At 37.1% G+C, this 24,537-nt stretch overlaps 1 protein-coding gene across 4 annotated transcripts in view; it reads right to left on the bottom strand.

Annotated features, from left to right (window-relative positions):
- The window catches only part of TNPO1 (transportin 1), a gene marked incomplete at both ends in the record, with an annotated part of 57,522 nt that overhangs the window by 15,150 nt on the left and 17,835 nt on the right, over positions 1–24,537 (bottom strand). For all 4 annotated transcript variants that reach the window (XM_080713754.1, XM_080713755.1, XM_080713756.1 and 1 more), the window contains 8 exons: positions 1,967–2,192; positions 3,166–3,318; positions 9,848–10,016; positions 10,731–10,791; positions 13,697–13,815; positions 16,311–16,433; positions 20,296–20,377; positions 24,191–24,324. In XM_080713754.1, the coding sequence (XP_080569880.1) occupies positions 1,967–2,192; positions 3,166–3,318; positions 9,848–10,016; positions 10,731–10,791; positions 13,697–13,815; positions 16,311–16,433; positions 20,296–20,377; positions 24,191–24,324 (1,067 nt within the window). The remainder of the gene's footprint in view (positions 1–1,966; positions 2,193–3,165; positions 3,319–9,847; positions 10,017–10,730; positions 10,792–13,696; positions 13,816–16,310; positions 16,434–20,295; positions 20,378–24,190; positions 24,325–24,537) is intronic.

Raw genomic sequence — 24,537 nt, 5'->3', positions numbered from 1 at the left:
AATATTGTCTTCCTTGAGGTCTACCTAGTTCCTAATTTCTAAAACATTTACCCAATTTGGAATTTCCTAAAATGACAGATTTACGTTGTATTTAAGTGAAAATCTTATTAACATACTGAAATATTTATACATTTTCTCCACAGTACCTGCCATACATTACAATCATACTATTATTTGGTGTTTGCTAAGTTGCCTGTAAATTTCAAGATGGCAGGGGCTGAATGTCCAGAATTTAGGATATGCTAAATAATTTGTAGCTTACAAGAAAAAAAGGAAAAGAAAAAAAAAATGTACTGAATGATTAAACTACAGGAGTTCTTCTCCCACCCACCCCCCCTTTGGTGGTACTGGGGTGTGTGTGTGTGTGTGTGTGTGTGTGTGTGTGTGTGTGTGTGTGTGTAACTCAGGGGCTTTCTACCTCCAGGATATACCCCAGCCCTACTTTATAATTTATTTGGAAACAGGGTCTCATTAAGTTGCTGAGAGCCTAACTAGATGAGGCTGGCTTCAAACCTGTGCAATCCTCCTGTCTCAGCCTCCCAAGCACTGGGATTACAAGCGTGCGCCACCAAGCCCAGCTTCTCCCAACTTTAAAGAACTCTTCCAGATAGTATTATTCATACCTACTAAGGTCCAATTAAAATTTATCTTCCTTATTTCAACAGTTCTTTCTTTTCTTTTTGTAGTATCCAGGGGCATTCTAACCTCCAAGCTATATCCCCCAGTTCTATTTTATTTTTTTATTTGGAAACAGGGTCTAAGCTGCTGAGGCTGGCCATGAACCTGTGATCCTCCTGTCTCAGCCTCTCAAGTGCTGGAATGACCACATTTAGCTTATTTAATGGTTATTTCTTTTTATGAAAAAAGCCAATGGAAAAGAAATTCTAGCCAGACACAGTGGCACATGCTTGTACCCAGTACTTGAACTGCTAGACAGGAGGAATGCAGGTTTGAAGGGAACGTCAGCAACTTAGACCTACTGGTCAAATAAAAAAGGTCTGGGGGTGTAAACTAGAGGTAGAAGGCCCCTGGTTTCTATTTCTGGTACCACACACAAAAGGGATTCTACTTGAAAAGGAGGGAGCCACATACAACACACACACACATACACACACACACGTGTGTGTGTACATATATATAGTGGAAGGCCCTTTTAGAACACAATATTAATAAAAGCAACTGCAGGTCTGATATAAAAGAGCCCCAAACCCAATTGACAGAACAGCTACTGGCAAAGATCCATTAAGCACCTAAGAGTCACAGATGAACAGTGACAAAATTATGGTAATTGGTGTGTACATCAAGGATGTGAATTTACTCAAACTTCTGTTATTCCTTTAAGAGTAGGTGCACTGCCAGCTGGGTGCAGTGGCACATGCTTGTAATCCTAGTACTTGGGAGGCCAACACAAGAGGATGACAGTTTTGAGGATAGTCTTCTCAACTTAGTTAGATGTTTCAAAATAAAGAATAAAAAGGGAGAGAAGTAGAGCTCGGAAGTAGAATGCCTCTGGGGGATTCAATCTTCAGTGTGTGTGTGCACGCGTGCGCGCACACACAGAGTAGGAGCAATGCTATCCCCACTTTGGTTGTCTAAGAACTGAATGAGGGTAAAAGATAATCCTATTGTTATCAGTCACTGACTATAAAAATGAATTGAAGAATTTAAGCAAAGACTTACTATCTAGTTACAATCAGATTCACAAAACCATTGGGCAAAAACTATAAGTAAAAATTTACAAACAAATACGTATAAAATTTGCTAATGTGCAAACCACAAAGCAATAGACTAATCTTATTAAAAAGTTCAAAAAAAGCAAAATACCCAAAACTCTCTATCATAAGTGGAGGCTGCTATGAAATACTCCACTAATGGTTTGCTATCTACATTCCATCACAAGATTAAAAATTAGTCTCACTGAATTACCAACTACCAAAATGAAGATAGTATTATGAATCTGCCCCACCTGCAGGCAGCTTCTTGTACTCTCTTGTTGCTATCCAGGATGCGCTTCAGCAATTCTGTCATCAATGGCTTCAGGTACGTGTCTGGTGGCTGGCTGACCACCCAGTGTGCATAGCGACTGAGTGTCCAGCATGTTATGGAACGCACAAGAGCCTTTTTATCAGAGAGGCACTGAATAAGGTGAGGGATGAGCTCAGGCAGATATGGAATCATGCCCTGCATGCAACCTAGAAAAGAAAAAAGGGAAATCTTTAGCACTTCAAAAAGTGCTAAATTTGGTTGAAACAAAAATTATTTTAGATGAATATAGATGTGATACACATAGCCTTGAAAAATATTTAACGTATTTATTTTTTTGAAGATTTAAATGAGTTTATTAAAAAGATAGAGATACAGAAGACAGTTACAGCCCCATGCCATACAGGAGTGGCATGGGGGGTGTTTTGAACAAATCACCCATATTTAATGTATTTACACTGTGATAAATACACTATAATGATCTGTACCAAAATTATGGAAATTAGAGCCAACTGCTCCTAAGTATCTTATAGTAGGGTTAGAACTTCATTTTACCTCTGCTACAAATATAGCATTCAAAAATGTCTGTAAGATGTTTTAATTTCTTGTAGATGAGTTTTACAGGTACAAGAGGATCAATAATAACCCTGTAGAGAGGATGATGACACTCTTGCTTCACCAGGTTTCCTAAATTTGCCAAGGGAATAAAGCTACTTTTCTACCAATGGGGATGCATTAGACATAAGTCCTCTTATTCTGCTCCCATTTAACAAAAACATTTGCAAAATATCTGGTTGGAATAAGAAGTAGAGCTATGAGCCAGGTGTGGTGGCACACTCTTGTAATCCCAGCATTTGGTAGGCTGAGACAGGAGGATTGAGGCTTGCAGACAGCCTCAGCTACTTAGTGAAGCCCTTTGCAATTCAGTGAGACCCTGTTTCAAAATAAAGAATAAATAGGACTAGGGGTGCAGCTTGGAGGTAGAAACCACCTGGGTTCTACCCACCCCCAGTACTGGGGAAAAAAAAAAAAATATATATATATATATATATATATATGGATCACAGTCTCATCTACCCCACAACAGCCTTACAAGAGAGCAATGGAGCATGTAAAAAAGTCTTAAAATATCCTCCTAGTCTTAGCATGTACTAAGGTCTTCACAATTCAAGTTGGACTTACCTTCTGCAATTGCGCCTAAAACCAAGATGCCTGATTCCTTAACAACCCATTCATGATGGAAAAGCAATTCTTTCAAAAGGGGCAAAATATGTGGCAGTAGCTCATCGCGATATACATTTGCAAGAACATCTAGGGCAGCAGCAGAACATTTTCCTGAGGAAATATTTAATTAAAAATATTACATTAATCTGTTATTTAACTATATATCATATATGTGTAATGCTTCGTCCCTACCTTTACAGTTTCAAAGTAAGAATTCAGTTAACAGCCTGGCGTGGTGGTGCACGCTTGTAATTCCCACCCCCCCTTGGGAGGCGGAGACAGGAGGATCATGCAGGTTCAAACCAGCCTTGCTGGCTTAAGAGACCGTTTCCAAATAAAAAAGTATAAAAAATAGGTCTGGGAGTGTAGCCCGGAGGTCAAAGGGTTTCCAGGAACCCCAGTACCAAAAAAAAAAAAAAAAAAAAAAAAAAAAAAGAATTCAGTTAACAGGAGGTTGTCACATAAAACAATTCTAAAAGAATGGTTTTATAACAAAGGATAAGCAAATTAATTATAAAGAATTAATTATAAAGACATTCTATCCTATACCTGAGTGCCAAACTAGAAGTCTTTTGTTTACACAGAAAAATTAATACTATTCTACTACTCAATTAAGTGCTTCCAGAATATAATGCCTACTGTTATAATCTTGTGGAAAAATATATACATTTATTAATTCTACTTAATGTTTTTAGTAGTAGATTTAGAATCAAATATGTAACTACTTAGCTAGAGTTTAGGCACATACATTAGAATGGAAGTTACCACCGAATAAAACATAAAACATGCCAGATAACATTCTTTACAATGAATTAGCTATGAGACTAGAAATCAACTCAGATTTAATCATTGTAATTTAGAAGAGAATAAAAATAACAAATATAACTTAAAGTAACAAAAACTTCCAATATGAACAGTGTAATGGCTAAACAAAAACTACTAGTAATGGTAAAATTCTTAAAAAACAACAAAAAAGCCATTATGTTGGCCAGAATACCTATCAGTAATGGTTTTAGTTATATGATAGATCCATGCAACTGCACAGTATGATAGGCAACAGAAGAAAAAGATCTGTGTGCACTGACATGGAATGAGGTGTATAATATATAGAAAAGCAGCAGCAAAACACATACAACCTGATTGGTTTCATTTCTGGAAATTTGGCTTCAGCTCTAACAATAAAGACATATATGTTTTTCTGTATATGAAAAAAAAAAAAAAAAAGAAAGCTCCAGGAAGACTATGATGAGTAGGAATAAAATAATGGGTGAAGAGTGTAAAGAGGAATTGCTTCCTCTCCCTCTTCATAATACATTATTGCTTTTGTAGAGCTAACAGTATTATCTTGATCTATCCTGTCCCCTTAACGTGAAAGGAGTTAACTTGTGATAGATGTAAAGATAGTTGTAAGGATCTTGGATTATCCTGTTAAATGATACTTGGGTTCCAATACTGGTTGTGGTATTAGTACTGCTGTGCTAACCTTGCAAAGCTCTTTCTGCAATCTCTTTACCTACTTAAGGTTGTTGGAAATACTAAATATGATAATGTATGCAAAGCCCTTGGTCTAATGTCAGGCACACTAGGCACTCTCAAATGTTATAGGAATCTAAATAGATCACTTCCGGGAAGATGGCGACGGAGCAAAACGGGGCTTTCGAGCCCCGCTAACAACCAATCTCTATTACCACAAAATCAGCGCCTTTCATAGCCAGAAAACACCATCAGCAGAGAAACAAAAAATGAAATTTTAAGGGACAGAGAGAAAGAGGGCTGGAAAAACGAGACACCAGAAACCAGACCGCAGTGCTGCAGCCGGAGCCGCGGCGTGAAGCGGCGGGCGCCATTTTGCCTTGCAGCACCGGCTCCAGAGAGGAAGGGAACTCATAACGGAGCTCAGAAACCAGAGAGGAGATACACTGGCCGAACTCGGCAGCAGCGCCTTACTGCTGGCGGCAGCGGCGAGTTCACCGGACGGCACCAGACCAACACACTCAACAGCCTACCAAGCTCCAGAGAGGAGCTGCGGACAGCAAGCCGAGGTGAACCGCTGCGGAACATCCGGGCGGGATTCGGCAGATTTCTCCGCGCAGAGAATCTAAAGCTCCCAGGGGCTGGGCTCAGCGCACCCTGCAGGGACCCAGAGTGGAGTTCAAAAACAGAAAAGAAGTACACCAGCCTCACGGCCGAGGGCGCAGCAGCAGCGCCATATTGCTGCTGGCGGCAGCAGCAGTGAATTCACCGAGTCCACGACAGCTCCATCTGCGCACTCAACAGTGAGTAAAATTGGGGCCCCTAGAGGAGAAATCCCAGTACTGTACTCCCAGGGACTTGACCCAGTGGGGGAGTGGTGGTGGCAGAGATATCACACCATAGAACGCCCAACCTGGCACCCCCCAAGGTCTAAAGCAGCCTCGATTGACTCCCAGGGTCTGAGATTCTGCGATACAACCCAGTAGAGGAGTAGTGAGAACTGAGATACCATAGACTCGAGATCCACAGCACCTTAAGTGAAATCGTAGTGACCCAGGGAAGAACCCAGAGAAGGCACAAACTTCCGAAATCATGGGAAAGAGGAATAACAATGGAGCAATGAATGCCCACAATCCCACATCAGAACCTGATAAAACAGAAATGCAGAGATTTATAGAAGATCAAATCAGGAAAATAACTGTAGAAATAATAGAGGTGTTTCGAAAAGAATTCAGAGAGAGCCAAAGAGAGATAAAGGATGCAATTAATGAAGTAAAGGCCTCAATTCAAAGTACAAACAACCGATTAGACCACATGGAGAATAAAATCTCGCTCCTAGAAGATGATCATTCAAAAAATGAATGCATAGTTTCTAATTTAGAAAAAAAAATCCGACAGCAGGAATCTGACATTGAAGAAATATGGGCCCATTTTAAGAGAGCTAACCTAAGAATAATTGGAATAGAGGAGAGAAAAGAAGGTGAAACCAAAGGGATTAACAATCTTTTCAAGGAAATAATAGCAGAAAAATTTCCAAACACAGAGCAAGAGGTCGATACACAGGTCCAGGAAACTTACAGAACTCCCGTTAGAGAGGATCAGAGAAGAGGATCCCCACGCCACATAATTGTCAAAATGACCACTGTAGAAGCCAAGCAGAAAATCTTAAAGGCAACAAAAACAAAGGGCCAAGTGACATTCAGAGGCAAACCAATTAGAATCACTCCAGACTTCCCAAACCAGGTCATGTGAGCCAGAAGGGCTTGGAGTAACATATTCCAAACTCTGAAAGAAAACAACTTCCAGCCAAAAATTTCCTACCCAGCAAAACTTTCTATCAAATTAGATGGGGAAATAAGAAGCTTCCATGACAAACAGAAGCTGAAGGAATTTATGTCTTCAAAACCAGCGCTAGAGACAATACTCAAAGAGATTAACTACAAAGAAGAAATAGGTAACACACACCAGAACCAGAGAAACAAGATTTTCCATCCAACAGACAACTAAGATTGGTTATCTGTGGAGATTCATTATTTTTGTTAGTCTTCTACCTATCTCTAAATTGTATTGTTTGCTGTTATTGTTGCTAATTTTTAGGATTTCTAGTTGGAATATTAATATACCTTCAGATATAGCATTTGGAAATATTTTATCCCATTCTATCAGTAACTTTTAACTCTGTTTACATTGTCTTGGGATATACAATATTTTTTTTTTATTTTTTAGGGAGTTTATTTACCCTTTTGTTGCCTGCGCCATTGAAATCATATCCAAGAAATCACTGCCAATTTCAATGTTGTGAGGTTTTATGACCCAGATTTTCTTCTAAAAGTTTATAGTGTTAAGATTTATACTTAGGTCTTTTATCTATTTTGAGTTAATTAACTCAAAAGGGTCCAATTTTATTATTTTTCATGTAATTATTATTTTTCAACAATATTTAAAGATTACTCTTTCCTCCACCACATGTTCGTGGAAACCTTGTCAAAAATAACTTGACAATATATGGAATAATTTATCTCTAGGCTTTTATTTAACTCCAATGGTTTATATATCTGCCTCTGGAACAGTACTACACTGTTTCAATTATTGTAGCATTATATGGTTTGAAATCAGAAAATATACATCTTCTAGCTTTGTTCTTCTTTGAGATTGTTTTGGGTATCTAGAGTCCATATTCCATATCAGGATAGATTTTTTTCTGAAAAATAAATAAATAAATGTATGATAGCTTCACCTAAAAAAAAAAAAAAAAAAGAAAAGAAAAAAATATTCTCTGGTAAGAAAGGAAACAAAAAGAAATATTGAACTGTTATCTTTTAGTCATCAAAAGCTTGGTATCAGACAAATGAAACTGTTTTATAAAATTATCATTGTTAATATTGGATAAATTGCTATAAAACTAGATGTCAACCACTAAGCCAAGCATGGGAAGGAGGGATGGGGAGGGAACGGGGTGGGGATCAGGTAGGGTCTAACTGGGCGATGTGTGCATGTATGTCTACAAAAGTATTTTCTTTATACCATTATGATGTATGAATACATTGCACCAATAAAAAATAAAATAAAATAACAAAAAAATAGATGATAAGAGTAATTTAACCAATAAATTACTCACTCTAGGCTGATGTCTCCAAATACTTTATTATAGTTATTAAAAATCCCAAAGCTGAGCTAACAAAGTGATGTTTTACAGGGGGAGATTTTGTTTCCTAGGAGACTTTTGGTTATATTCAGAGACATTTTTGGTTGCTGTAATTATGTGTGTACTGCTAGTATCTCTTTGCTAGAAGTCAGGGATGCTACTTAACATTCTACAATATAAAATGAGCCCCACAAGACTGAATAATGTGCCCCCAAATGCCAGTTGAGAAACTTGAACTATGGCAGTAGAGGTTTAAAAACTAGCAAGCAAAGCTGGGTGTGGTGGCACATGCTAGCAATACCAGCACTTGGGAGGCTGAGACTGGAGGATCACAGTTCACAGACAGCCTGTCTACTTAGTGAGGTCCTTTACAACTCAGGGAGATCCTGTTTCAAAACAAAGAATAAAAAATAGGGCTGGCTGGGGGTGTAGCTCAGAGGTAGAATGCCCCCAGGGTTCCAACACCAGTACTGCAAAACAACACAAAACAAAAAGAAGCAAGCAACCAAAAGCAAAACAAAGGTGTATAGGCTCTTTCACAGTTAGAGTATAGGTTCAGAATGCCAGCTGCACAGATGATAGGAATCTAAGTAAGGTTGAAAACTAATAGATCTTATTTTTGTTTTTATGGTACTGGGGGTAGAATCCAGGTGGTATTCGACCTCTGAGCTTTACTTCCAACCCTATTTTTATTTTGAAAGTTCTTGCTAGGTTGATGAGTGTCTCACTACTTGCTGATGCTATCCCTGAACCTCTGATCCTTCCTCTCGTCTCAGCCTCCCAAGTACTAGGATTATGTGTGCCACCATGTTCGGTGAAAATGAACAGATTTTAAAAAGCACATTTCACAAGACTTGCTCCCAGCAACTTAGCAAGATTGTTTCCAAATAAAAAAATAGAACTTGGGGTGTACCAGAGGTAGAACAGCCCTGGGTTCAATTCCCAGTATGTGCACACGCACATGCACACACACATACAGACATGTGCGCGCAAAAAAAATGTTATGTAAGAGCAGTTCCTCAGGGACTGAAAACAAAAACCACAATGACACTTTCATTCACTAGAATAGCTAGAGTAAAAAGTGATATAATAACAAATATTAGCAAGCAAAAGCCCCGAAACCCGCCGGGCCTGGTGGCGCACGCTTGTAATCCCCGCGCTTGGGAGGCAGAGACAGGAGGATCGTGCAGGTTCGAAGCCAGCCGTGCGCGATGGCTTAGGAGACCCTGTTTCCAAATAAAAAATGTAAAAATAGGTCTGGGAGTGTAGTCCAAAGGAAGAAGGGCTTCCAGGAACTCCAGTACCACCAAAAAAACCACACACACACACACACACACACACACACACACACACACACACACAAAAAAAAAAAAAAAAAAAAAAAAACAAAACAAAAAAAAAAAAACCTGAAACCCTAAGACATGGCTGGTGGGAAAGTAAAACAGTGCAACTTCTTTGGAAAGCATCCTATGGTAGTTCCTCAAAGTGTTAGAGTTACTAATGACCCAGAAACCTCACTCCTGGGAATACATACAGACATACATACATTCAAGAAAAATTTGCATGCTCGCACAAAAACTTGTACATGAATGTTCACAGCATAATTATACACAACAGACAAAAAAGGGGAAATAGCACAAATGTCCGTCATCTGAACAATGGGAATAATATGTGGTATGTTAATCCAATGGAGTATTATTTCACAATAAAAAGAAATAATTACTTGATATACATTACAACATGAATGAACCTTGAAAACATTATGCTAAGTGAAGGACAGTCACAAAAGACCATTCAATTTATATGAAATGTGTGAAAGGAAGATTCGTAGAGAATATGGACAGGAGGGTTGAGGAGTGACTGCTAATGGGGATGAGATTTCTTTTCTGGGTGATAGAAAATGTCCTAAAATCGACTATAGTGATATATGCTTACATCTCTGTGAATATACATCATTAAATTATATACTTTAGTGAGTGAATTGTAGCTAAAGGAAGCACCTGTGCCTTCTCCTCTACTTACTTAGATTCCAGTCAGAAATTGTATCATCATCATCAATTTCATCATCGTCGTCATCTTCTTCTTCAATTCCATCTTCATCATGCTGCTGAGCAACTGTCCTTGATCGATGAAAACGTGGCCTTATATCTTGTTCACTATCAGGAATTGTTTCATCTTCTTCAACATCACCCTGTTTTTGTTTTTAAGGGGAAATTTTGGTAACATTCATTTTAAGCTAAAAGTATGTATATGAATAAAAGAATCAAAACATCTCGAGATGGAATCATGCACAGAATTTCTTTCTTTTCTTCTTTTTTTTTTTTTTTCAGTACTGGCGATTGGCCTAACTCACACGTTAGGGATATACTCTACCAGTTAGTCACATTTTAAAATTTCATTTGAGATATGGTCTGCTATATTGCTCAGATTGGTCCAGAACATGTGAGCCTCCTGAGTAGCTGGGATTATAACACATGTACTATGGGGCCCAGCAAGCACAAGATTCTGAAATATACTTCCTGATTAACAACTAACTATTCCCCTGGGACTAAGATGTAACACCTATTAGGTTATCAGGTCCTTTCAAGCTGTACTATATTGCCTTCCATTAGCTTATACATTTTAAGTGTAACTGAATAAAATTAAGATTAGCATATTTAAGAAATAATTTTAAATAAACTCCAAATAGTTTAAATTTTAAATCAAAGGCAAATTAATAGCAACCTTACTAATATAACTAGGACCGATTAAGCTGCAATTATTTATTACTGTCTAAATTCACAGTTAACAGGGAACCTATTTACATAGGGCCTATTCTAAATAAATGGTTCATTGCCCAAATTAAAAAATTTTGAGTCATTATAAAAATCATCTTCCTTAATTTATCAGAAACCAATTTTCTTACCTTAAGCAGGATAATATCTATATCTGAGTACTTCATGCCATTCACTAACACAGGAATCAACCTGTAAAGAAATAAAGAAACAAAAAAGGCATGGGGAAATAAAGGCAACAGAGAAAAGCTGAAAGAATGGGATTTATCTCATGAAATAAGATTCCTGGGAATAAGGGAAAAAAAAAAACATTCTGATATACAGACTAATTAGAAAAAATGATTAGGAAGAAGACAACTCAAATAAAAATCTATCAATAAAAGCTTTGGGGCAGCTGGGCGTGGTGGCACACGCTTGTAATCCCAGAACATGGGAGGCTAAAGCAGGAGGATCGTACAGGTTCGAAACCAGCCTCGGCTGGCTTAAGAGACCCTGTTTACAAATAAAATATAAAATAGGTCTGGGAGTGTAGCCCAGAGGTAAAAGGCCCCTGCCTGGGTTCCATTCCCAGCACCACCAAAAAAAAAAAAAAAAAAAAGTTTTGGGGCAAGATGAAGGGCCATCTGCTTTTTTATAAAGCAAAAGTGCTCAAACTGAATGGATGACAAAAACTCATTTGAAATATGAACAGGCAGATGGTACAAGGGTGTGTTTCAATAGCCAACAGTCCCCAGTGACATTTTCTTCAACAGTACTCAATGGCCTGGCTATAGAAGCAAAAGATGCAAAGACTTTCAGAATTATGATCCCTTTAGCAAAATCCAACATATCATGGAAATGGTATCACAAGTTACAGGTGAAAAAAATAATACAATGATTTTCCTAAATTTTAAAAATCCATTTAGGGATACCACCTTGCATTAGCCTCCAAGTAAGTTTCAGATTGAGTATAAGAAAAATATAGGTAGGTCGGGCGTGGTGACGCATGCTTGTAATCCCTGTGCTTGGGAGGCAGAGACAGGAGGATCGTGCAGGTTCGAAGCCAGCCATGCTGGCTGAAGAGACCCTGTTTCCAAATAAAAAAGTATAAAAGAGTTCTGGGAGTGTAGCCCGGAGGTAGAAGGGTTTCCAAGAACCCCAGTACCACCAAGAAAAAAAGAAAAAAGAAAAAAAAAAAAAAGAAAAAAATATACAGGTAGAAGAGCTGCTTTCTTGATGGGAAAATACATTTTTAAAAGGAAAAAGGACCTATTGACAAAATTCAAGATGAGATTTTCTAGAGAACAGTTTGGAATACTTCACACCCCCAACCCCAGCCCTATTTTATTTATTTTGAAACAGGGTCTTGCTAAGTTGTGGAGGGCCTCAGTAAGTTGCCAAGGCTGGCCTTGAACCCGCAATCCTATCCTGTCTCAGTCTGCCTCCCAAGTACTGAGATTACAAAGTGTGTGCCACCATGCCTGGTTTAAAACTAACCTTTAAAATGCTCATATATCAGCCAGGCATGGTGGCGCATGCTTGTAATCCCCACGCTTGGGAGGCTGAGATAGGAGGATCGCGCAAGTTCAAAGCCAGCCTCAGCTACTTAGTGAGGCTCTCAGCAACTTAGTGAGACCCTGTTTCAAAATAAAATATAAAATAGGTTTGGGAGTATAGCTCGAAGGTAGAAAGCCTCTGGGTTCCACACCCAGTACCACCAAAAATAAATAAATAAATAAAATGCTGATATATCTGGTAAAAATTATGACAAGAAATTTCACAAAAAAACCCTAAAAAACACAACCGTTTGCAAATAAAGATGCTTACTCCAGAATTATTTATGATTAAAAAAGGCCCAATCTAAATATTCAACAGGAGAAAAATATATACAGTGTACACACCACGATAGTATATTACACATTATCAAATCAAATTCTTCCCCAATGTGATTATATGGTATTTGATATGCAGTATTTAAACAAAAAATAAAGAATAAAAAGACAACATATCTAAAGTACTAACAGTGATTACTTACGGTGGTGAAAACATAGGATATTTGAAATTTCTTACAATTTTCTGCTGAGCCCATATTACTTTGTTTTCAGAAAAAGTAAGGATTACTTTTTTTTATGTGTGTGGATCTGGGGATGGAACCCAGAGGCATTCGACCTCTGAGCTACACTCCCTGCCTTATTTTTAGTCTTTATTTTGAAACAGGGTCTCACTAAATTGCAGAGGGCCTCACTAAGTAGCTGAGGCTGTCCGCAAACCGCGATCCTCCAGTCTCAGCTTGTAGTGCTGGATTTCAAGCATGTGCTACCACGTCCAGCTCAAGGATTACTTTTAAAAGTAACTGATTAAACAGCTAATTTGAGGTGGGGGTAAAAATAAACTTGATAATTGATTTTGGGAAAAAAACAAAATCCCATTCTGCAGTCTGTCCAAATTATAATACTGAAAAACAAAAATATTAATTGTGAAGAATTATCAAAAATTAACTGTGAATACAATTTAGAATAAATATTAGAGCCAAGCACAGTGACGCACACGGTGGACTAAGATAGGGGATTAGTTTTGAGGTTAGTCACACCAAATTAACGAGACCATGTTTGAATAATAAAAAGGACGGGGGCTGGGGGGGAGTGTAGCTCAGAGGTTAGAATGCCCCTGAGCTCAATCCCCAATACCAAAAAAGAGTAAAAAATCTTAAAAGCTTTTAAAAAGGGAAATCGTGCAAGGCATGGTAGTGCACACTTATAATCCCAGTACTTGGGAGGCTGAATTGGGGGGACTGCAGGTTTGTAGCCAGCCTCAGCTACTTCTGAGGCCCTCTGCAACTCAGTGAGACCCTGTTTCAAATAAAAGAATACAAAATGGGGTTAGAGGTATAGCTTGGAGGTAGAATGCCCCTGAGTTCAATCTCCAGTACTGCAAAAGAAAAAAAGGAATCATTTTCTTGAAAAATCTCTTTCATTATAACTGTAATAAAATTAAATCTGACTTCTTCAGAAACTTATTCCCTGATGACAGAAGAATGAATTATATAAAAATAAGAATATGAGGAATCACTGTTAAGAAATTAAAGAACAATGTAGTATTGATAAGTAAAAACACTTACTTAGGAAGATGCCTTACGAGAACATCTTTGCATATTGGCTGCTCAGCCAAAGTGAGCCAAAATTCACAGGCTTCTAAAGCCACATTTTCATCTTGGTCTTGGGTTCTCTGGAGCATGTACTGTAAATAGAATTTTTAAGATTAATCAGTTAAAATAATATAATTAATATAAAGTCAGTCCTGTATTAGGCTTCTGCTATGGCTTTGCACTTTATCATGATAGTTTTCCACACTAGGCTTGTGAACTTTTAAATTTCTTAGGTGACTCTAAAATGCAACTAAATTTGAGAACCACTGTTTTAGAATGTTGTCCAATGAAAAAAGTGTTCATTGTACATACTGTTTATCTGTTTCTGTGCAGATATATTTTATGAAACCACTATTTTTGAAATGTGAATGTTATTAAAATATTAAGGCTTCTCAGAAGCAAAAAATAAATAAAGGACTCCATTATACTGTTCTGAAAATGCAGAATTTTAATAACATAACTACTGAAGTTCTTTCTTGCTATGTAGATAGACTTTCATACATATTCTATTCCTCCTTTCTTTTCTTTCGGTACCGGGGATTGAACACAAGGGCATTCTACCTTTAAGCTATACCATAGCCCTATTTTTTAAAATATTTATTTATTTATTTATTTATTTATTTATTTATTTATTTTTTTTTTTTTTCCGGTACTAGGGATGAAACCCAGATGCCTCCGAGCAGCACCCCCAGCCCTATTTTTTTTTTATTCTTTATTTTGAAACAGGGTCTCACTGAGTTGCAAAGGGCCTCACTAAGAGCTGAGGCTGTCCGCAAACCATGATCCTCCTGTCTCACCCTCCTGAGTGCTGGAATTACAAGCGTGTGCCACCATGCCTGGCTTTTTTATTTTCAGACAGGATCTCACATTAAATTGCTGAGGCTGGCCTTAAACCTGTGACTCTGTATTAGCCTCCCAAGTATTAGGATTACGAAGGATGTCACCACACTCAGTGACTTTTATATATTTAAAGTGCTATTTATATACTGAAATTATACTTAATTTTTTTTGGTGGTACTGGGACTGAGTCCTAGGGCATTCTACTCTGAGGTACACCCTAGTCCTATTCTTTATTTTATTTTGAAACAGGTCTGATGAGAGTCTCACTACTTGTTGAGGCCATCTTTAGACCTGCAATCCTCCTGTTTCAGTCTCCAAGTACTAGGATTGCAAGAGTGTGCCACCACACCTGGCTAATTTGTCTTGTTTCTTATCATGACTACCATCTACAGTTTTCAACAAAACAGTTTTAGCATGTACTCTGCACATAAAATTCACTCATGTGAATTCCTGTACTTAGGGATGAAAGTGGGATCAACTGATGAATTCCTGTGCCTATCAGTTTTCTAGATTCAAACACCTCACAACAAAATATGGAAACAAAACAGTGGTTAAAAGCTTACTCTACCATATGCCATGCCATGTCATTACTGAATAAAAACTGTATCTTTATAAATTAAACTCACAGCTGTTACCTAGCAAGTGATAAAAATTTTCTTCTGATTAGCTCCAAACTCTCATTAAACTTTCAATCAATGCCACCTGACTCTTCACACAGAGAAAAACATCCATTTATCACCATCATGATGCTATATAACCTTCATTCTACAATCATCCTTCCTAATATTTGAGAACAGAAGATGCTGCACACCATGGATGCTAGCCTTCTTCTAACACATCTTAAACTAATTCTTAAGGATCCTATGGACTGAAAAGGAGGCTGGAGGTAACATTACTTAGAGCACCTGTGAGGCCATAAAATACTCATGCACAAATATTCAGCAATATAAAAATAGTATAGTTTGACTCTAGAAGTAACAATATTTTTAATAACTTTATTATATAACTCTTTCGTATAAAAATGGTTAAGCTGTGACTGATATAATTAGAATTTCCTAGTAATTTTAATTGCATAGGGATTAAAAGGAACCTTTAAAAATGTAAGTGCTCTGCCAAAACAAAAATGATCAATGTCTATTTGGAAATCTCATCGTTTTCATAAGTCACAAATTGATTAGATGAATTCCATCAGTATTGGGTAGATAGCATAGCAAACTCTACAATTCTAAATAAAAACTCAAGAATATCCCACTTAATCTTCCAGAGTTTAATTGATAATTTAACCTAAGACATGTTTAATAAACACAAATATTTCCTAGTTAACCTGAATCAAAGCTCTTTACCCCCTTTAAATAACTTCTCATAATACTTCAAATCTCATAAAAATCATAAAGATAATTTATTTTTTATTTATTTTATTTTTTGGTGGTACTGGGGATGGAACTCTTCTACCTCTGGGCTACACTCCCAGACCTATTTTATATTTTTATTTGGAAACAGGGTCTCTTAGGCCAGAGAGAATGCTTCAAACCTGCGCCATCCTCCTGTCTCTGCCTCCCAAGTGTGGGGATTACAAGTGTGCGCCACCACGCCCGGCTATAAAGATAATTTACAATTTCAAGATAACATTTTCACAGCCCCCAGAATATATTATATAAATCAGAAAAACAGTCTCAGGTTATACATTTTGTGCCCAACATTTTTCTTAGGAGAACAAGGAGGAAAGGACCTTTAAACGGCCTGTTACCTCAACTATATTATGCATGTGAGGAAGCAGGCGATCCATCCGAACTTCCAGCAGCATCACAAGAGCACGGCACACATTTTTCCGTACCTCTGGTTCTTCGTCACCAGCCAATGCAAAGAGATTCTGTTGTACAAGAAACACATTTTTTTCCCCTAGTTTAAAAATTCCAATGTAAGGTCTTTAAAAAAAAAAAAAAAACCCTAAGAAGATATAGTATAAAAAAACTGAAATCAATTGGTCTATAGAATTAGATTATAAAATAATTGTCGAATGATAAATGCCAAAGATTTTGATTTTGATAAGTGACAAAAAAGCATTCTGATAAAATATACTCAGCTGTGTTTTGAGTTAAATTTTAGTTTGTAAAAAGCAAAGCCCTATGATTAGAATGACACAGGGACAAGCATACAGCTCACAAAGCAGCAGAGGACAACAGACCCTAAACTGCTGCTACTTCCCAAGGAAACTAGTAGAAAAAGAATTATAAAATAAAGTAGGTACAGTAATCAAACTTGTGCTGTTCCTTACTAATTTTTCTTTAAGGTAAAAAAGAGTATCTGAATGGAAAATAAATTATTTCACTCAATCTCCACAATTCTAAGATTTAATTTTACAGATAAGGAGATAGAAGAAGTTGAAGGAGGAAACAGTGAGAGCCATACCAGCATATGATAAGAAACATAGTTTAGAATAAAAGAAATTAAGTTCTCTCTGGAAATAAAAAATTCCCCAGGATTATATTTAGCAGGACAAGAATATTTCCCAACAATTTAAAATATTTTGTTAAAATGGTGAGAACATTAAGATTTCTTTGCTACTTGATAGTACTACAAGAGGCAGTGATCCTCTGAAGGAAATGCCCTTAAGTAGCCTAGCCAGTAGGGGACCTGAATTTGGCTTCCATGGAACCTTAAGTCCCCTCTTACTTCCATGAACCAATAAAAGCAAAAGTAACTTTTTTTTTGAAGAATGGGTGATGGAAGCCAGGGGCACTCTACCTCCAAGCTATACATCCAGCCCTATTTTTTTATTCTTTATTTTGAAACAGGGTCTAAGTTATGGAGGGCTTCATTAAGTTGAGGTTGGCCCCAAACCCGCGATTCCTCCTGTCTCAGCCTCTCAAGTACTGGGATTACAAGTGTGCGCCAATATGCCCAGCTAAAATAAACCTTTCTTATAAAGGATGCAGTGGGGATGCGAAAAGAAAAAACAATGAAGCTTTCCTCACCCCATTCAACAAGTTTTACTTTAATTGTAAAATCCAATGTGTCCCAATGTATTTTTCAGGAAATCATAGAAATGTCTTTAAAAACCCTGACATCTTATTGCAGAAAAGACAAAAGGATTTCAAAATTTAAACTTGACAGCCGGGCGTGGTGGCGCACGCTTGTAATCCCAGTGCTTGGGAGGCTGAGACAGGAGGATCGCACAGGTTCGAAGCCAGCCTCAGCTACTTAGCGAGGCTCTCAGCAACTTAATGAGACCCTCTTTCCAAATAAAATATAAAATAGGTCTGGGAGTATACCCCAGAGGTAGAAAGCCCCTGGGTTCTACCCCCAGTACCACCAAAAAAACAAAACAACAACAACGAAAAAGTGACAAAATGAGCTGGGCATGGTGGCACACACTTGTAATACCAGCATTTGGGAGGCTGAGACAGCAGGATTGCAGTTCATGGACAGTCTCAGCTACTACTTAGTGAGGCCCTTTGCAACTCAGTGAGACCCTGTTTCAAAATAAAGAATTTAAAAAAAAAAAAGGGGGCTGGGGTGTACCTCGGAGGTAGGATGCCCCTGGATTCCACTCCCAGTACGCAAAAAAAAAAAAAAAAAAAAAAAAAAAAAAAAAAAAAAAAAAAAAAAAAAAGTGATAAAATGTGAAGTACTTCTGTAATACTTTTAAACTCTGATTCCCCCAAGTTTTGCCCTTAAGTCCGACACTCTCAAAACTATGTAGGTTTTTCTAAATGCGATTCTATCTATCTGTACTAGGGATTGAACCTAGGGGCATTCTTACCTCTGAGCCACACCTCCAGCCTCATTTATTTTGAAATAGGGTCTTACTAGATTGTTGAGAGCCTCACTGCGTTGTTGAGACTGTCCTGGAACCTGCAACTGTTCTGTCTCAGCCTCCCACTCCTGAGATCACAGGTATGCACTACCAGGCCTGACTTCTCACTATCTCTTTAACTAGAGATATTTTATATGGCCAGTGTTATCCCCTCTGCTTCCCACTGCCATGCCCTAAGCTCTGCATATGTAACCTATCTGTTGCAGACTGAACCTAATCATTGAGTTCTGAGGAATTTTTATCTCCATAGAATTACACACACACACACACACACACATGTATGTATGTATATAGTATACAAGATGCTGGCATGTCTATCATTGTTCTTAAACTGTGAAAGAAGAATATTAAGAGGGGACACCAATATAATCACAACAGAAACCACTATTACTTCTAAATATACTAGATAATATAAGGAGCTTACTCTGTGGCAGGAACTGTTCCAATTTATTTATAGCAACTAGCTTTATAATAACACAACAGGATAGGTCAATTATTAGTCTCATCTTATAGAAGCTAAAACAGAAAATATAAGTTAAATAACTTATATAAAATGCCCAGGGTTATACGGCTACTAAACTGAGGCACTGGAACCCAGGCAGTCTTCTCCACGGCCTCCAATACCATCCAGGTACACTGTATCACCTCTACTCCAAAGGAGACTGAAAACACCGTGCATCAAGCAAGTTTGTACTCAGTAAAACTAATTTAAGATACATTCTGGTTTTAAATGATAAATAGTTAAAACTTCTTATGGCTACTCCTCTGGCACATTAAAAAAAAAAAAGTCTCAGAAAGAGCTGGGTTTGGCAATATGTGGCAGTATCCTAGCTATTCAGGAGACTGAGACAGAAGGGTCACTTGAGCCCAGGAGATCGAGAGCAGCCTGAGCAACACAATGAAACCACAAAGCCAAAACAGAAACAAAAAATAAAACCCAGAAGCCAGTCAATTAAGTGAGAAGGTGGCAGGGGACACAAAAAAACCCATTATTGCTCTTGTCATTTCCCAACTGTATTATTTAAAAAATAATTTAAGAAAGAACAGCTGAAAAGAAATGGACTATTAAACTTCTGATGAAAATAAGTGAAGATACTTAAGAACTTTAATCCCTTCAAATGTTACCAAGCAGGAGAGGTTTTGAAAAGAAACTGTACTGCTGATGGTTTGTGGCCAAAAATGATACTCCTGTCATTCTGCCTTTATCAAAAAGCTCAAAATGTCTTTAGGAATGCTTGCTTGCTAAGGCTTAAGAATTTTTTTCTTGACACCTCTAATTTTATAATGAAAACAATTGAAAAAAAAACAAATATAGTGATGCACTGTTTAACACAGAGGATACCTCTGAGAACTGCATCCTTAGGCAATTTTATCACTGTGCAAACAATATAGGGTACACTCACACAAACATCAATAGTATAGCCTCGTACATATTTTGAGGCTTTATGGGACCACAACCATAAACAGAGTCTACAGTCAATTGAAAAGGTCATTAGTTGGCACACATTTGTTCTGCCCCCCCCCCCCTCCTCTGTGGTATTGGGGATGGAACCCAGAGGCATTCTACCTCCAAGCTACAACCCTAACCCTAATTTTTATTCTTTATTTTGAAACAGGGTCTCACTAAATAGCTGAGGCTGGTCTTGAACCTGCAATACTCCTGTCTCAGCCTTTCAAGTACTGGGATTTTAAGCGTGTGCCACCATGCCCAGCTGTTCTGTCCCCTTTTAGTCTGTATCTTCAGACTCTTTACTGAGTCAACTTTATCAAACCTCACCAATTTTCCATGTCTCAAAACACATGAGTTGGGAGATTCAATTTACACATACAATCTAAACATTATATTGAGGAAAAAATTATAATGCAGAGTATTATTTAACCTTTTTAAAAACACGAGGGTGGTAACAAATCTTACCTCAATAAAAGAATCAATGTGCAACATCAGAGCTTGAGTCCTACTGATGATAAACTGATTGACACATGCAACTGCATGAGACCTGGAAACAAAGTTTAAAGTTTAACATATGCTCACTGCTGATTTTTTCTGTTGAAAGACTGGCAATCTCAAATATTCTAACATTAAGAATATCACATAATATATATATATATATCTCCATTAAAAAGAATGAGCCAAATCTCTATCAACAAAGAATGTAACATATTAGGTAAAAAAATTAAAAATGCAGAGCTGTTGTAGTGTTTCAAAGTAAATGAAAAAACATCTTAAAGAATACGTAAATTTTTAATAGTAGATAGCTCTAAAGAGTAGTGCTATTTCATAAGCACAATTTATTTCACACACTACACATTTTTAAATAATAGGTAATGTATTTCTCTTGAACTTCTTCCCTAGTCCAAGCCATGATCTCTTAGCAAGGTTACTGCAATAGTCCTTAACTGGTTTCCTCAATTCTAGTGTGTCAAACTCACTACAACCTGTTAGACACAGTAAGATTGCTTTTTTTTTTTTTTTTTTTTTGGTGGTACTGGGGTTCCTGGAAGCCCTTCTACCTCCGGGCTACACTCCCAGACCTATTTTATACTTTTAATTTGGAAACAGGGTCTCCTAAGCCAGCGTAGCTGGCTTTGAACCTGTGCGATCCTCCTGTTTCCGCCTCCCAAGCACGGGGATTACAAGCGTGTGCCACTACGCCTGGCACAATAAGATAACTTTATACCTTGTTTGGATTGCTCCAATAAAACCTTTCCTTCAAAAAGGCCAAATGGTAAATACTTTCTTTAAGCTTCATGGATCTCATTTAGCCCTCTACTGTACGTTCATTTTGTCCTCTTAAATATATTTATTTATTTAATTTTTTGCCGGTCTGGGGATGGAACCCAGAGGCATTCGACCTCCGAGCTACACCCCCTGCCCTATTTTGTATTCTTTATTTTGAAACAGCATCTAAGTTGCAGAGGGCCTCACTAAGTAGCTGAGGCTTTCCGCGAATCGCGATCCTACAGTCTCAGCCTCCCAAATGCTGGGATTACAAGCCTGTGCCACCACGCCCGGCTTTAAATATAATCTTTTAAAATATGAAAATCAAGCTATCATTGTTTAACCTGTCAACTCTTCCCTTTCTGTGTAGCAATTCATACTAATATTTGTTATATAAACTCTGTTAAAATAATCACAATTTGCTAGAAGCTCAAACTTTTGCCCCCAAACATGTCAAAATTAAGTTAACTATGATCATGAAATACCAAATGGCATAAAGGGCCCATAATCATACCTATACATATATGGCATTTTACATACATATGACAAATAAGATTTTTAAATAAACAGGGGGACAGATTATTTTAATGAATATGCTAGGAAGAAATTATTTAAATGGAAAAAAAAAAAACCTGAAATTATCCCTATCTCTTGACCAGGCAAGGTAGTGCAAACACCTATGTAGGTGCAAGTACATGCGAAACTAAGGCCAGAGGATATTTGAGCCTAGCCTGGGCAGGCAAGACAGCAGGAATCTGTCTCAAAAAAAAAAAAAAAAAAAGTTATCCCCATCTTACACCAAACATCTATAGATACCAGGTATATTAAACTATTAATAATCAAAAAGCTCCAAGTTGAGAATTCCTGTAAATCAATGGTACACGAATAACACTATACAAAAAAGGACAACAGTAAAATGCTTTATAACCAATAATATACAGTACAATACTTGATATCCTTAGTGATAGAAAAGTACACTAGCAATACAATAATGAAATATTATATCTATTTGAATAGCAATATTTAAAATATGTGGATAATATCTAGTGCTGAACACAGATATCCACCTTCTTAAAGAGTATGAATTAGTAGAGCCTCTTTGAGTTTTGTATTGGTGCATTATTAATAGGAGCAAAAGCACAGAAGCCATTGCTTCATTCTATATTCTCTATGTCTCCAACAATTATTTGGAGAAGGAGAAACATTTTCAATAGTACAAAGAGCCAAGCATGGTGGCATACACCTGTAATTCCAGTACTTGGAAGACTGAGACAGAAGGATAGCATGTACCATATACAGAGTATCACAGTTCCCAATACCACATGCATAAAAAACAAAACAAAACAAAAACATGGTGAAAAAGGAAATATGCAAGAAATACCAATTAAACTACATTAAAATGTTAAAATAATAACAGAGTGGAAAACATTTACATAAAGATGATTATGTTTAGTGCACAGCTAAAACACATAGCAAGATGCATAACCGAATATATATTAAAAAGAAAAATGGTAACAGTATATAAAACAGAATCTTGAGTAAAAATGAGCACTCACAGAATAGAAACATTACCTGCAATGCTGAACTCATATTGTATTTAATATGCTAGTATTTAATATCTAGTATTGACCATCTACAAAATTAAGATGATCACATAACACTTATTAATACCTGATATCTAGCAACAGTATTTTAATGATCAGAAATGTTTTTAAAAGAATTTTCAGTTTTTCTTTTTTGTTTTGAAATAGGGACTAAATTGCTGAGGCTGGCTTTGAATTTGCAAGCCTCCTGTCTCACCTTCCCAAGTACCAGGATTACAGGCAGTGTTTTAACTGATGAGAATTGGTCACAAAGAAAGTGTCCCAGAAGCCGGGCGTGGTGGCACATGTTTGTAATCCCTGTGCTTGGGAGGCAGAGACAGGAGGATCACGCAGGTTCGAAGCCAGCAGTGCTGGCTTAAGAGACCCTGTTTCAAAAAAAAAAAAAAAAAAAAAAAAAAAAAAAAAATATATATATATATATATATATATATATATATATATATATATGTCTGGGAGCATAGCCTGGAGGTAGAAGAGCTTCCAGCAACCCCAGTACCACAAAGAAAAACAAAACAAAAACCCACAAAAAAACAGAAACAACTTAGAAAAAATTATGTAGCCATACCAAAAACAAAAAACAAATATAAAAACAAAAATGTCAACAAGTACAGCAGCCTGGGGATCATTTGGTAAAGTTATAGTCTCATGTACTTCAACAAAATGAAGATATTATAATTTTAGCTGGATAGGACAGCTGATGACAATAAACAAGAGTTAATTTAATATTTTAAATATAATATTTTGACAACTATATGTCACACACTCTTCTAGGAGCTACAGATAAAGAGGTGAACAAAGGAGACAAGGTTATCTTCAGGATATACTAAAAATCCTGCTACCTTTGTGCACAAAATCCCATCTCCCAATAATGAGATGTAAAATTCTCAAGGTAGAAAACATTAAAATTCAGTTTAATCATTAAAGGATGAAGAAAAGCAAAGAAGAGGCCAGCACTGAACCTGAAAATGGGGGTAGAAGAGAAAGCATACATAGCATATATTTATAAGCTCAAAGAAAGCCAAGTGTGGTGGTGCATACTTGTAATCCCAGTACTTGGGAGGCTCAGAAAGGGGATTGCCAGCTTCTACAACAGGAAGCTCTCCACAACTTAGTAAAACCCTGCTTTGCAATAAAAAGTAAAATAGTACTGGGGGTAGAATGCCCCTGGATTCAGTCCCCCATACCACACACACAAAAAAACCCTCTTCAACTAATCTTGCCTTCAACAATAGAACAAGCTCATGATTATTACCTATTACGAATATAATTAACTGTGCAGAAGGTAGAGAACGACATCATTAACAGAAATTTCATCAGGAAGAGCTAACATTTTATGAAATGTTATAAAGCAGTAAACTTCAATTATAAGTTCCCCTTTGTGGCAATTCCAATAACTTTTGCTAATCACAAAATATTAGGTAATGCAAAATAAGGCAGTGGTCAGGATTATATCAGAGTTTATAAATTAGTATTGGCTATATAAATACCTTATTTTTGGGCTACTGTGTTTGAAAAACTGTAAAAATTTGGGAATCATGATGTTGAGAGGACGATCTAAAACATCACTATCTAAAATCTCAGCAGAATCTTCACATATCTTCTGAAGGGCACCAAATGCTCCCTATAAAAGAAACATTTAAATTATTAGAATTTATAAATCAAAGACATTTAAAAGAAAACTGAAAACCACTGATTAATTTTATGCATTAATGTTCTCAGTCACATAAACACTGCCTTTTCTAAAGCCCATGAGTTATTTAATTTTAAAATCAATTACCAATGAGTACATTTTGTGTGCACGAGCCCAGGGTTGCTCTACCACTGAGCTACACTC

This window comes from Muscardinus avellanarius (assembly GCF_963383645.1).
Source record: "Muscardinus avellanarius genome assembly, chromosome: 1".
Classification (NCBI taxonomy): domain Eukaryota; kingdom Metazoa; phylum Chordata; class Mammalia; order Rodentia; family Gliridae; genus Muscardinus; species Muscardinus avellanarius.
The sequence above is the reverse complement of the archived record's forward strand: the minus strand, read 5'-3'. Positions and strand labels throughout refer to the sequence as shown.